Source organism: Podarcis tiliguerta (assembly GCF_965153285.1).
Source record: "Podarcis tiliguerta genome assembly, chromosome: 12".
Classification (NCBI taxonomy): domain Eukaryota; kingdom Metazoa; phylum Chordata; class Lepidosauria; order Squamata; family Lacertidae; genus Podarcis; species Podarcis tiliguerta.
This window is the reverse complement of record NC_139545.1, coordinates 1622434-1639157: the sequence shown is the minus strand read 5'-3', so window position 1 is coordinate 1639157 and position 16724 is coordinate 1622434. Positions and strand designations below refer to the sequence as shown.

Below are 16724 nucleotides of genomic sequence, written 5' to 3'. Positions count from 1 at the left end.
AGATTTTGACAGGCTGTTAGATCTAAATCCCCAACTCATCAGATTCCATCCTTCCTCTATTCTTTTATTGTTGTTGTTTAAAAAATCTAAATTTTTAAGTTTCTAAAAATACATATGAGAAACAATCCTCATATGCCCCTCACTCCAAGAAATATCCCATGCAATCAATTCATGGAAGATTTGCCTCTTACCCATTAGGCTCTGTCCTTGACCTTAGTTCTGCCCACAGTTACCCAATGGGGCAAATATTCTTAAACAGAAGTCGGAATGCCAAACCTGATATATAAACACTGAATATACAGATTAATAACACAAGGAAGCAGATTCTTTTCTTTAAAGATATGAATTCTCTTCCTACCAGAGGCTGTTCCAGGAAGCATTTACAAAAACTGTCTCTGTGATTAGAGCTGTGTGTGCCTTCCAGTTGATGGCAGTAAGTGAAGGAAACAAGTCAAATGCATTTCTGGATGGCTTGCTGCAGAAACCTTTCAGCTGACACATTTTAATAATACTCCACAGAAATCAGTACATCATTGGGACATAAAGTGTTTGGTGCATTAAACACCAGAGCTTGCAGATTGCAAGAGATTAACACATCAGAGGGGCAATAAGAAAATACGTAGTCTGGGACACCCCTCTCCTTTGCACAGAAGAAAAAGGTGGTGTGGGTTGATGTCTAGTTGAAATGGTTGAAATCTTAGAGCATTTAGTATTTATAGTTGAATAAAGCCTGGGTAAAAGCTTAAGGGGAAAGTTGTTAGGACATGATTTGTCGTTTCCTCCAAGAGAAAAGCTGTCAAGGAAACACAGCATGATTTATCAGTTATGCACCTATCGGTTTTTGCTTTTATCTCTGCTGGCAACAGCCGGCAACTGATAAGTAGCCAGGCAGGCAGCTTCTGCAATGCATAGAGCATATATGGATTGGATGTGGCAGGGTGAAATTGGAGGAATTGCACCATCTTAAAGTTATGTGGGCATGGACTGGAAACACAAATAGGTTGGGGCTATCATACTTTTCTTCAGATTCTTGCTTACATTTATCTAAAAGTTGGTAGTGTCTTCATGGAATATGACTACTTTCTTTTTTAGCTTTATTATAATCTATTTAAGAAATTATGTGCACCAAAATTGGGCAATTCATGTTACCCCTAGGCAGTCTCCAGGAAAGTAGCAAGCAGTGAAATTAAACCACAATCCAAAATAGCAGAAACCAGTTGTTGTCGGTCCAGGAAATGGTTGTTTAGGTAAAGGTAAAGGAACCCCTAACCATTAGGTCCAGTCATGACCGACTCTGGGGTTGCGGTGCTCATCTCGCTTTATTGGCCGAGGGAGCCGGCGTCCAGCTTCCGGGTCATGTGGCCAGCATGACTAAGCCACTTCTGGCGAACCAGAGCAGCGCACGGAAATGCTGTTTACCTTCCCGCCAGTGCGGTACCTATTTATCTACTTGCACTTTGATGTGCTTTCAAACTGCTAGGTTGGCAGGAGCAGGGACCGAGTGACGGGAGCTCACCCTGTTGCGGGGATTCGAACCACCGACCTTCTTATCGGCAAGCCCAAGGCTCTGTGGTTTAGCCCACAGCGCCACCCACGTCCCTTACTAGCCAAGATTACCTGGCTAGTAATATGCGTATAAATTCTTGACTGAATTCACACACTCCTTCTATCCCATGAATAGGGGCTCTCCTGTCCTCTGAAGAGTGAAAAGAACTAAGGAAAATTCCCACAACACTTAACAGATACAGTGGTACCTCGGGTTACAGACGCTTCATGTTACAGATGCTTCAGGTTACAGAGTTCCCTAACCCAGAAATATTACCTCAGGTTAAGAACTTTGCTTCAGGATGAGAACAGAAATCATGTAGCAGTGGCACGGCGGCAGTGGGAGGCCCCGTTAGCTAAAGTGGTGCTTCAGAATAAGAACAGTATCAGGTTAAAAACGGACCTCCAGAACGACTTAAGTTCTTAACCCAAGGTACCACTGTACACACAGACAACGCTCAAAGCATAGAAGACAGTAATAGGCAAACTATCCCCAACCCCACTAATTCCCCTGGCGTACCACCCATTATTCCACCACGCAGCTCAAACCCTCCAGATTAAAACCTGGCAAACCAAAGGCTTATATCGCCTAATAGATTCCTATAAAAATAACAAACCTTTGTCAACACAAGAAATACAAGACAAACTAGAAGACACCCAAATGCCTTGGTTAACACACCACCAATTACATGCCCTCTTAAACAATCCAGTACTAAAATCAGCAGCAACTAGGCCCCTGGCAACCTTTGAAAACCTCCTCCTAACAACAAAGGGACACAGTAGAGGGATGGTATCCGCAATATACAAAATACCACTCAAAAATCCCACGAATTCCCTAGATGCAATCAAAAAACAATGGGAGGATGACATAGGCTATGAGATTAACCCCACTCAATGGACCAGAATGTGGTCTAAACCCCCCTTTAAATCCATATCAACGAAAAGAACTCACTCTGAAACTCATAGAATCATAGAATCATAGAGTTGGAAGAGACCACAAGGGCCATCGAGTCCAACCCCCTGCCAAGCAGGAAACACCATCAGAGCACTCCTGACGTATGGTTGTCAAGCCTCTGCTTAAAGACCTCCAAAGAAGGAGACTCCACCACACTCCTTGGCAGCAAATTCCACTGTCGAACAGCTCTTACTGTCAAGAAGTTCTTCCTAATGTTTAGGTGGAATCTTCTTTCTTGTAGTTTGGATCCATTGCTCCTTGTCCGCTTCTCTGGAGCAGCAGAAAACAACCTTTCTCCCTCCTCTATGTGGCATCCTTTTATATATTTGAACATGGCTATCATATCACCCCTTAACCTCCTCTTCTCCAGGCTAAACATGCCCAGCTCCCTTAGCCGTTCCTCATAAGGCATCGTTTCCAGGCCTTTGACCATTTTGGTTGCCCTCCTCTGGACACGTTCCAGTTTGTCAGTGTCCTTCTTGAACTGTGGTGCCCAGAACTGGACACATACTCCAGGTGAGGTCTGACCAGAGCAGAATACAGTGGCACTATTACTTCCCTTGATCTAGATGCTATACTCCTATTGATGCAGCCCAGAATTGCATTGGCTTTTTTAGCTGCTGCATCACACTGTTGGCTCATGTCAAGTTTGTGGTCAACCAAGACTCCTAGATCCTTTTCACATGTACTGCTCTCAAGCCAGGTGTCACCCATCTTGTATTTGTATTTGTATTTCAAGTTCTGAAGGGGATCCAATCAACTTCTTGCTTCTTATTGCTGTTTTAATGTCCACAAATCTAACTTTGTCCAGTAGCTATATCCAGACGTTTTCCATATAACATCACTTCCATACATCCAAACAGTCTTAGCGTCATTAATCTTCACCAATCTGCCTCCTTTCTCAAAACCTCTGAGGAGATTCACTAGGAATGTAGTCTAAAAACAAGTCCGTTCTTCCTCCCGGCTATATAAATCCTTTGGCAAGATGGCAACTCCGAATTAATTGCTGCGCCATTCCCAAAAGCTCTTATTGCTTCTCGATCTCCATAAAGCATACTTTTGGTTAAAGTTTATCTCCACACAGACCTTAATCATCCTGCTTGGGTCAGTTCAACCAACGACTCTAATGAGGAGGGGTTTTTGTAAATCACATAGAAGGAAAGTAAAAAAGCCCCCCCCCCCATTCAGTCCCAACATACCCAGCCTTTGGTGTATCTTCATCATAATATATTCCTGTTTCTCCAACCCGTCGTCTTCTTTCGCAGAGATCACTTAAATTAGCAGACTTCACACCCCTTCTTCACTTGAAATATGTGCATTTGCTTCTTTTGTAATTAATTATTCCAAATTGCTGCAGCTAGTGCGCGATCAGAGACAGCATTCAGGAGAGCTGAGGTCCACACGGGAGCATTCTGCCTAGGGCCCTCACCCCCTTCTTTCGAATTAGGGGGTGATTTATGGGCACAGCAGACAAGGGCAGTGTTCCCCATTTCCTTGGGGCATCAAGGGAGGCTGCCTACTCCCATAACAGCCTCTTAATTACCCCGTGTGGGTCGGAGAGATGGTATTGTCGGCCATCTTCCAATGTGCCCCATCATGGCCAGCTTCCTAGTGACTACATGAATTGCCCCCCTCTGGTATGAAGAGTTTCTAAAACAGGCAATAGACAGAGCTTATGACTTGTCCTCATCCTTTAAAGTGGCAATTCAGGGATTAAATCTGGGACCTTCTTCATTAAGTCAACCATACTACTAATTCTGAGAAGCATACTCACAGCTGCACTTCCTCCCAATGTTGCCTTTTAAAATTAAATCACAACTCTTTGCTTTTCTTTCACCTGTGATAAAATATTCTCTCATATCTCTATCTCTGTCTTTGAGGATTCTGTACAGGATCAAATGGGAGACATCTTTTGTCCAACCACCTGACATAAAGGGTAATGACTCTCCAAGTGCATGTCTGTAAACAGTCCTCAGAGTTTCCACGGAATGGAGATTGTGACAAACATGCATTCTTAGTGGCCGTAGGTAACATCTCTGAAGATTACTGCCAATTTTCAATGACAGGTGCCACTTATCAGACAATAAAGTTGTAACCTCTTAAATTCAAAGGACCATGGTTCTTGTCATCAGAAGAGAATACAGAGCAAATTAATGCATTGATCCACAATCCTGCTTGCATTAATAAAGGTGTTTCTGAGCATTGTGTGGTTGCAGCAGGACTTTTTCTTCACATCCTCTGCAAAAATGTTGCTAGCTATTGCAACAAGCTGTGCAGTAATGCAATGGGTCACCTTCCAGTCTCAAGTGAGTCCTGTTAGCTGATAAAAGCCATCTTCATCATGGGCTGCTTATTCTACAATATAGCATCACTTGCTCTTGCACTTTTATATATTTTACCTAAACAAGAGAACTTTGTTTAATGGGCTGCATATAAATGCAGACACACACACACATATGAGAATAAATACATGTTATGTATTTGAGCAATGAATTTCTCCCCCCCACCAAGATCTCAACCTTTCATAATTACAATAAAATACATTACAATAAAAAAATTAACAAATCTAAACAAAAAGGAAAAAGGGAAGAAAAAAAAAACAAGAATGCAGAGTCCTCCCCTATAGGAAGACTTGACACACACAGAAAGAGGTGAACCGTCCCAGCTCTCAGCTGGGAGCTTCCCTTTCTTCCCTCAGCCCCCTACCCTGGGAAATCTTCTCATTCCTGCTTCCAGGGTTCATCATAAGCTAGCTATCACCTTCATCTGCATGCAAATTTTACACAGAGTCATTTCTTTCTCATCTCTATACCTGCCAGCTCAGGATATTTCTTATCACAGCTGTTTCACTCCTTCAGTCACCTGTGTGGAGGTTCTCCCAGTTTCATCATCCATTGCCTCTAGCTTTACCCTTCCAATCTCCTGCTCTGGCAAACCTCCATCAGTATTTTCCCCTAAAGGCGACATATCTTTTCCAGCCTCAGCTTTGTCTAATCCATTTCCATTTACCATTTTAGGCACCTTCTCTCTTAGTTCTTTTACTTGCTCATTAAATAATTGTTGCATGACACCAACCATCAGTGGGATGTTTTTTCAGTACTTTTACCATACTGAGTGCTTTCTCTGAAATCCACACAGTCCTTGCTTATCAATAAATTACATTCCTAACATTCCACCCTCTCAGTGAGCAGCCATGTAGTTTCACATTACAAGCAGCACATTCACTAGTGAAGCAGGATTAAGAATAGAACAAAATAAGATGAAAATTTCTCAGAGTTGGAGAATTTCTTAGCTGTTTAAAAACTTTATTTAGTATGTATCATTAGAGCCAGTCATTGGGTCATATTTCAGATGAACATTCTAACCAGCAGAGAGTCATTCTCAGTAGTAATTTATAGGAATTTCATAAAAAATTGAAGTGAGGGAGGCTTCACTGATCTTTGCCCTAGGACTGATCCCTAGGGCTATTAAGTGGTGTTTGGGTGGTTCTTCTGCTCCCCGATCACTTTGAAGATTTCTTGGTCCCACAGCAGGAGAGCAGCCCTTCCAGAGCATTGGAAGTTAATCCCTGTTATCTCTGTTCCTCAAAGATAATACAATAGGCAGCAGGAGACATCTAAGGTAAAGGTAAAGGTACCCCTGCCCGTACGGGCCAGTCTTGACAGACTCTAGGGTTGTGCGCCCATCTCACTCAAAGAGGCCAAGGGCCAGCGCTGTCCAAAGACACTTCCGGGTCACGTGGCCAGCGTGACATCACTGCTCTGGCGAGCCAGAGCCGCACACGGAAACGCCGTTTACCTTCCCGCTAGTAAGCAGTCCCTATTTATCTACTTGCACCCGGAGGTGCTTTCGAACTGCTAGGTTGGCAGGCGCTGGGACCGAACAGTGGGAGTGCACTCCGCCGCGGGGATTCGAACCGCCAACCTTTCGATCGGCAAGCCCTAGGCACTGAGGCTTTAACCCACAGCGCCACCCGCGTCCCGACATCTAAACAGCCATGATTCCTCCACAGAAGTCTGTATAAGAGCCAGGAATTTGATGACCTGAATGTATTTGAATAGCCCTGGAATGAACAGATTTCCCCCGTTCTGTTCCTTTATTGTTCCATGGGTTTGCTCTCCCACTGTGCTGCAGTACAATCCTGTACATTTCTACTGAGGATAAGACTCATTGTGTTCAATGGGGCTTACTCCCAGGTGTGTGAATATAGGGGTGCAGCCTCACTCATCTGGGATTTTCAGTTTAACCAAAATAATTTCTAAATTTAATTCCAGATTTGGAGACTGAAAAGTTTTCTGCTGCTTTAAATTCCTTCAGTTTAGTTGCACTTCTCCCCTGCTGCTTATTTTACCAATGTGCACTGATACACAACAGTGCAAAGAAGCACTCTTGATATGTTAATACCAATATTGATATGATAATAAATAAGATTGCATCGATATTATTTTTGTGTGGTGTTTTACCAATGCATACATGAATTCCTGTGCATCAGTGAAACACCACACAAAAATAACATTGATGCATTTGTTATGTGTACTCTCAATATTGCCTTTTTGCACTGCTGTAGCAAAGTGCACATATATGCAGAAAAAGTTGAAGGCTGTGGCAAACTGTGCATGTTCTGTACAAAATAGAGGAATAATAAGTGGAACTTTGGAGACTTAAGAAAAAATAAGCAATTTGGAGCTTTACATTTTGGGGGTGAAATTAGGACATGGAGTATTTTGAAAGCATCTCTTGAGGCCTTTCTTGTTATTTTAAACATATATAGAGTTAACTATAGTGTGTGTGCATTTTCTTTTTTTACAGGCTTTCAGTAATTATATTTTCTGAGCAACTCTATTCCAATTGCTTGGTCCTATCTTTTAATGTGTTCCTTCTGTTTGGCTTCAGTTTGGGGTGCAGGAAAAGCAGCTGTTTTCTTTTATCTTCTTTCAGCTGCCACGGCAGTGGCAGGAGCCAGAAGTCTTTGGAGCAATAATGTTTTATCTCTATTGACACTGTGCAATTTGGGGTGGAATATGAGGCATTCCTTAGGATCAATAAGTGAGGCTCTAATCTTCAGATTACAGCTGAGCCCCAGACCTATTCACAGAAATGATTCAGCTGTGGCTCGGCTCATTTGCTCATGAAGCTAAATGCAAACCTGCCTCAATAGCAATCTCATTCGCATCTTCAAGCAAGAATGAAAATGGAAAACATAAAAGGACAATGTATGTGTGAGAGCTTGGCTAGAAACAGCAGATAAAAGGTGAAGAGACACTGTGCATGTCTTCCTTTCGCTGGGTCTCACAAAGATAGTTGGTTATTTGCCAGGTTTGCAAAGCCACTTAATGTCACATTTCCCTGAATTTTGCTCACCTGTGCTGCTTTCCACCCCTCCAGTTCTGATACCCACATTTTCAGGGTTCCCTAAAACTTGAATATCCATCAAGGGGCATCAGAGGCTGAGGTTTCAAGTGAAAAGATGGTGGGATGTGTGGAGGTAGAGCTCAGCAAAGTTTCCACGGGAATGTTTTGGACTGATGGATTCTAATCACGCAGGAGGCTCTCCCAATACAAAGTTGGTTTGGCTAGCAGCTCTGGACCAGATGAAGCACAACCTTATCATGATTTTGTATTTTTCTGTTGTGTACTGCCCTGGGATCTTTGGATGAAGGGCAGTATACAAATTTAATTAAATAATAATAATAATAATAATAATAATAGCGCTGTGGTCTAAACCACTGAGCCTCTTGGGCTTGCTAATCAGAAGGTCAGCAGTTCAAATCCCCGCTACGGGGTGAGCTTCCATTGCTCTGTCCCTGCTCCTGCCAATCTAGCAGCTCGAAAGCACGCAGTGCAAGTAGATAAATAGGTACCACTCCGGCAAGAAGGTAAACGGTGTTTTGGTGCACATCTCTGGTTTGGGTGTTCCGTTGCACCAGAAGTGGCTTAGCCATGCTGGCCACATGACCCAGAAAAACTGTCTGCGGACAAACGCTGGCTCCCTTGGCCTGTAAAGCAAGATGTCGCAACCCCAGAATCGTCTGCGAATGGACTTAACTGTCAGGGGTCCTTCACCTTTATCTTTAATAATAATAAATTTCTCTACTGAGCATTAGTTCCTGATTTGCTTACAGGGTGCTCAGACGTATTCACCCCATAGTTTTCAGTCCATTTCACCCTCAGTTCCGAACTGCAAAAAAGTGGATTTGTTGCCTTGGGGCTACAGAAAACAGATCCTGTTTTCTTCTTGCACTGAGCATGTGAGAAACTAAAGACACTGTTGCCAGATCTTATTAGGACAAAGTGGAGTAAACTGGAAGATTGCTGTTGCTTCATAATGTTAACATTTAAATGGTCCCAGGTTGTCTTTGAAGTTAACACCTTACTGAGATAAATGGTATAGAGTAGCGTTTATTCCTTTGCTCCCGCTGTCACGCTGGCTGGCGAGAGTGTTCCATAATTGATTAACAGGATACAGTACATTGACTTATATAAGGAAGACTGCTGTATCTCTGCAACAGAAAGGCTTAGAGGATTGCACTTTTAGTAAGTGAAAGATTGGATATTTCCCCTTCTGAAAAAAACAGCAAAACCTGTCAAAAGATTCTGCGTTTCTTGGAATCTTTCCCTTGTGGCATCTATAACATCTCTGGCTTTCAGCCGAGGGTTAAGTGAAAAAGCATAGAGGAGCTCCGACAACGTTACAAATGTTGCCTCAACCCTGCAAAAGCCACTTTTGATTTCTATTTTTTAGCTAGCTCATGTATGGTACACACTATTGCAAGCTATGTGCTCAGATTTAATGCAATTTATCTTAGCAGCTTGCTCATTTTGAGAATCTCCCTCTCTCTCACCCCGCAAATTGATTTAGAGTTGAATTTACGTAGAGAGAGCTTGTGAGAGACTAAATAGATGGTGCCACATTTATTAGCATGGAAGGGAGGCTTGTTTCTCTTTCTTGACCCACATCTTAAAAAACAGAATTAGAAACAAATTCCACGCTGTAACATATATTGGCAAGGAGCGTCTAATAACACTGGAGGTCTCCTCTGGTAGAACCTCCAAATCAACACAATAAGGACAACCCAAGGCTCCCAGTTACCACTACTGTACTAGGGCTACTTTCATCTGAGGTCACATCGTAACTGCTGGGAAAAGAATAACCACACAGAACATTGCAGAGGTGGCAGGGACCCCGAAGGTCATCTAGTCCAACCTCTTGCAATGTTGGAATCACCTAGGTAGCATATGAGGCTCCAGTTATATATGATAACACTACATTTGGGACTCAGCTATACAGCTGCAAATATAAAGTGCATCTATACAAATGCAATACTAGATGGCCAAGGTGAGCTTATGGCAAATTCAAGATATTTTTCAAAACACTTTTTTACCAGCTCAGAATGGATACACTTGCAAACTTCTTCACTGGTTGCAAAAGTTGATACCATATAGAAAAGCAACATCAGTGTTATTCCCCCCCCCCCCTTTGCAAGATAGCATTGCACAGAGTGCCTGTATGCGTAATCGATCACATGATGCAGTGCACACACACTATTTGAATGGCAATGCCCATCAGCTTTGGGGAGGCCCTGCCCCCTCAAATATTTTATGGGAGGAGGCAAAGGGACCTTGCCCCCTAGCAGTTGGCTCCTATTCTCCTCTGCACTGAGTCCAATGGAAGTGCTTAAAAGGATTATTGAGATTACTGCAAAAACAGATTAGACCTCTTAAATTTCACTTCTTCCCTATCTCTAACGATTAACAGAGTGCAAATGAGTTATTTCCCTGATAAATCATGGCTTAAGCATGGACAAGTTGCTGCTATTTTGATTACCCCAATAACCATGTACAATTTGTGTGCACAATACCCATTGACATGTATGGAAATTGCCAGGAAATTGTGTCAGTGGCTTCTATGCATTGCTTATTAAATATTATCCTGGAGGCTGGAATACCCTCCAAGTGTCCTGATTTTCCAGGGAAAGTCCTGGAATTACAAAAGCCATCCTGGCTTCTGATTGTTCCTGGAAGGAGGAGGATGATCCGGCGCTTGTCCCGAATGGCTGTGGCTGAGAGGGAGCGCCCCGCTGCCTCTCCATGGCCGCCACTTCCAGCCTCCTCCTCATAGTGGCCGCTGCAGAGCAGGCGAGGAAGGGGAGAGGCTTGCATGCCGTGCTGAGCGGGAAGAAAGGGGGAGCGGAGCAGAGCACAAGGAGTCCTGATTTAAAATATATATCTCTATTTTAAAAAAACATTTCTCCCTTCTAAAATGTATATATTGCTGTGTGTTTTTCTTTTTGTAAAGCCACCAAAGAATAAAATAAATTTGTGATTAAGGGGTTTTCTCAGGGCGGTGGAGGGTGTGTATGTGCTCTTGCCTTTCTTTAGATAGGAAATGCTCAGGGAGGGGGGGAGGGGAGCACAGAGGGTCGGGGGGGGGGAGTGAGAACTCCGGGCAGAGGGCAGCAGAAACACAGGTGCTGAAAGGGCAGCTGCAGGGCAGGAGAGAGATGGACAGACAGACAGACAGAGATAGCCACCCGCTTGTCACATGATCCCATCCTGGGAGTGGGCAGGTGTGTGTCTTGGCAGACAGGGTCCCACTGCCAGAAGTACTTATTCAGGCAGTGAACATGCTGTGTCCTGCTGGTGTATACTCTGTGGGAGGGGTGAGGGGGGACCGAAAGAGGGTCAGTTGCAGGTTGAGTGAGAATTTGGGGGGGCGGGTGGCAGAAGCACAGGGGCCAAAGGGGAAGCAGACCCTCCAACAGTCCTTGGACAAAAATGTCTCTATTTTCATCCAGAGGAATGTTGGAGGGTGTGGGCTTGCTCCTCACAATGTGGGTAAAAGTGCATCCACCAGGATGGGCCGCACCTACATGACGAGGTGAATCGGAACGACTCTATACATTCTTGGCCACTTGGCCAGATGTGAGAGGGGATTATCGCAGTTTTACTGCAGGCATTTTGGATGCTGGTCATACAAAGCAGCCTGCAGGGGAGATTGTTGTGAGGGCTGCTAGTGTCAGAAAGGGTGGCCGTGCACACATGCCATGAGGTGTGCTTGCATCCTGTGTGCACACTGTGGGGCGTGCTGATGTCATGCACGCATGTCACAGGCCTTCAGTCGCAGGGGCAAGGTGGTGAATGCGCCCCAAAACATGGCCTAGAATGTGTGAAAGCTGTACATGCAATATGCATAAAACAAATCCTCCAAGTGTCCCTATTTCCCAGGGAAAGTCCCAGATTTACAGAGGCCATTTTGGTTTCTGATTTGATCCCAGAATGTCCCACTTTTCCTTAGGATTTCCCTATTTGCATTGGATAAATATTGGCAGGTATGGTAGGCCATTCTTATTTTCATGGGAGAAATGTTGGAGGGCATGGAGTTATCTGGTTCCGGAGCCATCTGAGGGCAGTCCAGTATAGGGAAGTTTTAAAAAATTTATTATGCTTTTATATATGTTGGAAGCCGCCCAGCATATAATAGGGCATCCCTATTTGCATTAGAGAAATGTTGGAGGGTATGATAAAATGTTATGTGGAGGTGCAGAAGGTGCTTGTGGTGGAGTCTTTGTTCCAATGTTATGTGAATCGATGGCTCATCCCTGAGAGTCTCGGATTCTCTCAGAAGCTGTTAGCATATTGAGGAAGCAACTTGCTTATTTGAATCTCTTTCTGGGACCAGACAGAGAATAGTTCTTAGACTATATTAACAAGGAAGAACCTAAAGAAAACTGGATTGCATTCCTAGTTGTTGATGAGCAATCTTCTGGTTTTTATTTACAGTGTTTTTGTAACGAGTTTAAAGACAGTTTGCAGTGAAACTTTGGAAATCCTTTCCTGGTGTGGGGAGCTTATGGATTCCTACTCTGCATGAGGTCCAGATCAGGAAATTCTGCTTGCATAACTTTTAACAGAATGGTCTGCAGAGCACTGGGGTGACTGGGGAGTGTGGCCGCACACGCATCCCTGAAACAACACTCTTCTTCTTTGTCTTTCAGAAAAATGTGAGGAGCCCTTGGTCTCAGGCCTGGCCCCCTCCTTCTTCAGCAGCTCGTCATCTATGCCGTCTGCGTCCAACAGTTATGCACCAGGTTTCGCAAAGCTAAACAAACGAGGAGGTAAGAGATTTGTGCACACGTCATTTGCAAGAAGTGTCCACTACTAACAGCATAATAGGTTGGTAATGAAACTTTCAAAAATAAAAAGGTGCTTTTAGGAAGCTTAGGACTGACACCACAGATTGGAATAAATTACTTGCAATACTTATGAAATTTCAGCAGAAATATAATGTGCTATGTAAGCTACCTAAAAAGATAAAAAGGTGATATGCAAATCCAGTAAGTAATATATAATCTTAGTGACATGTTCACCATCCAAAAAGCTGGAGCATGACTGTTGCTCATGTGCAGCATATGCAATAAAAGTTGGAGCGCCTGTCAGATGACCCTGTTGTAGCACATCATGTGTCATCAACACCCCTCTCTTTCAGGCCCATGTTTTTGAATTACTAATGTTCTGTTCTCCCTAAAGTTATTTGGTCTCTCAAGAGAGAAAATAGCCTCGTTTGTAGCAAACCTTTTGCACAGTTTGCCACAGCAGCAAGGAGATGGCAAACTTGCATACCTTCCTGATACCCAAAAAAGGCGCTTAGCCTAGGCCTTCCCATTGCTTCAGTGGCCCATATGAGGGCATAGAGAGCAAACACCCAAGTCTTCCAGGTAGTTCCCCTTTCTAGGCACTTGCTGTTCCTTTGCTACTGGACCAGGTTCAAGGATCTTGTGTTGATATACAAACCCTTGGACAACTGGGGCCAGCATATTCTTAAGGCCTGGGTGAGCCCTTATATCCCAGCTTGATCACTGAGGTCACCTGGAGGAGCATGGTTAGCCCCCCCCCCCCATTATAGAATTTCAGCTGGCTCCAACAGGGGTGTGTAACCACCTTACTTGCTTTTGTGCAGACACCTGTTCTGCAAGGGACTTCTACCTTGAGCAGCTATGTCAGAAACCCCCCACCCCCAGGCTCTGCTTGCTTTCGCTTCATGTGCCTCTTCCCAAGGAGCAGGGGCCACTTCCCAACCCAGATGCTTCCTTTGGCTGTTTGTGCCTTTTCCCAGGAGGAACCAGGCATGCACAGTCAAACTGAGGAGCATCTAACTCCTGCTTGCTGGCTGCTGCACAGGGGTTAAATCCTGCAGAGAATGGAACTCTGCCCTCCTGCACAACCACTGGCATCACTGGTAACGCCAGCTGATGGAGATGTGGGTGTTGTTTGAGGGAGATGACCTCCTGGGCCAAATCAGACTCCCTAGTGAGACAAGCTTGGCTTGCAGTCCAAAGATTCCCCAACCCTGTGTCGCGAATTCCTTGTGGCGCTTTTTAGCGAAACACTCAGAGTTCCAGGTTTCTTTTCAGTGCAGTCTTTTTAATGTGAGCTATATACAAGTATTTACAAAAACAGTCCATACAGAGTACCTGCTCCTTAAGGCAAACGAATACTCTCCACCACAGCATCACCACACCACAGCACAACCACCACAACCACTGTTGAACAGGCTTTCCTTTTTAAAACAGGTGATAGCCAATCACATTAATCACACTCCTGCTGAGTCACTCTGACCCAGCACTTCACAGAGTATTGCATCATCCTGTTGAAGCCTGCAGACTTACTCAGTATCCTGCAAATCCCAACACCCTGAACTAGGACCCATGCAATGGAATACTGTGCTGTTGTGCTCCCCCCCAAATATATATATATATATATATATATTTAGAGGTACTCTCATTTTTCTACTCATATTGAAATACTGCCCCTCAATGAGGCCAAACGTATATTCGCATAATGCTTAGGGGTATGCATCCCCCAGCATCCCCCCAGAACAAAGGCACTGCTGTGCTAGCAGAGGCTTGGCCAGCATCCTCACTTCTAACCTTCAGGTGACTCTTGGGGGTTGTTTGTTTAGGCAAACAGGCCTATTCAGTAGCTTAAAGATGAGCCAGTTCTTTATATGGTTATTCTGTAATGTTTGAAATTGTATTTTCTCCCTTTTGTATATTTTGTACACTGCCCTGATTTTTTTGTATGAAGGGAGGTCTATAAATATTTTTTATAAGATGCAGAAATGAAATAGGTGGCAGAGGGAAGCCCGTGATGAGTTGGCGACTGTGATGGACAGCTGAGCCAGAGCAGTCTGGTGGTGCAGTGTCTCAGACTTCCACCAGAGGGCTGGAGTCTCTTTCTGATTGGCTACAAAGGCAGGCAGCCAAAGGGGGGGGGGGGGGTCAGGGCAAGAAGCACACCAGTGGAGAAGCAGCAGAAGCAGAAAAACGCTTCTGCAAGTGACCATGGAGGGTTTGCGGGAGGAAGGGGTCAAGGTCTCAACAGCAGCCTCCTCTCAAATCAAACCATGGCCCTTGCTGCTGTTTGTGCAGCACCATTAAAGGAATCTAAGTGATGCCATAAAATCAGAGCCCACAAACAAAACCACTGGCAGAAAAGTGAATCCCTTTTAGTTCTCCTCTCAATAAACCTTTAAAAGCACCTGCACAAAATAACACCTGGACCTATTTGTCTACAGTTTGGCAGGTTTCTGACCTAAGGAGACTCCATTCAGGCCTGCTCCTTTCAGACCAATTGCACAGAAAGGGCATGGAGAGATAAACCAATTTCTTTTTTTATCTATCCTGAAACTACAAATGCTGCTCCTGTAGGACTGCAGCTTCCTTCTGAAATCTAGCATAAGTTTGCCTCAGAAGAGTTTGCTGTGCCTGAAACATTAATCAAATCTTGCCAAAAAATAAAGAAGTTATAGATGCTTATTTAAATAATAATCAAAATTTAAAGGCGCATAGCACAAAACCCTTGGCATATCTGCCTGTAATTTACCTGTAATCGGCTGATGGTTGCAAAGTGGTCTCAAGGCAGAATTTTTCTGTGAGAGGCTCAGCAAGACCTGATGATCAGCAGATTGTTGGTTCCTGCAAAACCCCTGATGCGTAAAAGGGTCGTGTGACACCACTGTGTTGACAGGTGGGTGGCCTCACTGGTCAGACTTCACTGGTGGCGGTGGCCAGATCCCCCCCCCCCCCCGTAGTGTAAAGAATTCCAACTCTTGAAATGAAACTTGGTTCTCCTTTTCCACTCTGTGTCCAGTGCTTCTTAATTCTACATGCGGCTCAGCTCCCAGCAGAAGTAGCAGCCTCCTGTCTCCTTGTGTCCCCAGGAAGGCAAAATATGTGGTGACGCCCTGCATATCATTAGCAGCCTCAAACTTCCCCACACCCACAAGGACCACCCAGACCAAAGGTGTGGGAATAAGCAAGGGTGCAGCATTATGGCATCGCATAGGAGTGCCGAAGAAGTTTGCCCAGAAGCAAGTGTCATGGGGCCAAATACAAGAGGCAAGAATTATGAGTCCCCAGATTCTTCTGCAGTTGAAGCTTGGAAGAATTCTCACATTCACCCAGCTCCTCATTGCCCCAGTTGGAATCAATGTGAATAATAGCATTAGATTTAAGGAAATCTGTTGAAAGAAGGAGAAAAACAATGCATGTTTGGCATCTGTGTTTTGATCCCACAGAACCTTGGATCAACATAACCTTTCAAAGAACCTTATTTATAGACACAGAAAGCACAGGCATGTTTCCTTTCCCTTTGAACCACATTCATTGATGGGAACATAGTTAATAAACATTGCAATATTGTTTTTGTTTTCTGTTTGATCTGCCAGATAATTTGAATCTTTTATCCTCTTCTTCTAAATCTTCATTAAATTGTAGCAATTAAGAGTTTTGTTAAGCATATGTTTCTGAAGCACCTACCAACCACTATAAGCTTTCATCTGTAAAAATTCTATATATTTAGTATACTTGTAGGTACTGGACAGTAATAAGCATGAACTTGAATATCCAAAAGGTGATAGGGGCTTATGCCCAAGCCACACAACCTGCTAACTTTGACCTTCTCTCTGGATTTCAGAGGGAATGCTGTGAAGAGCACTTGACACTAATAGCCTCATAAAGATGTTCCAACATGGGCTTAGGAATTTAGCAGAAATTGGTCAGTGCTGTAAATGCAGCTTCATTTACACATTAAAATGGATATGATTCATAATCTTAAATATTTCTCTCTTTTAGTGTGTCTTTATTGGACATAGCATAATCTCAAAATCGTGAATATGCATTAGAATGTACATACTTTGACTACTCTGTAAAACAGATATTTTCTC

General features: G+C 43.8%; 1 protein-coding gene across 1 annotated transcript in view; it reads left to right on the top strand.

The window, feature by feature from the left end:
* The window catches only part of CNTNAP2 (contactin associated protein 2), a 965530-nt gene that overhangs the window by 350852 nt on the left and 597954 nt on the right, over positions 1-16724 (top strand). Inside the window, exon 2 of the mRNA XM_083407007.1 lies at positions 12496-12615. Within this exon, the coding sequence (XP_083263133.1) occupies positions 12496-12615 (120 nt within the window). The remainder of the gene's footprint in view (positions 1-12495; positions 12616-16724) is intronic.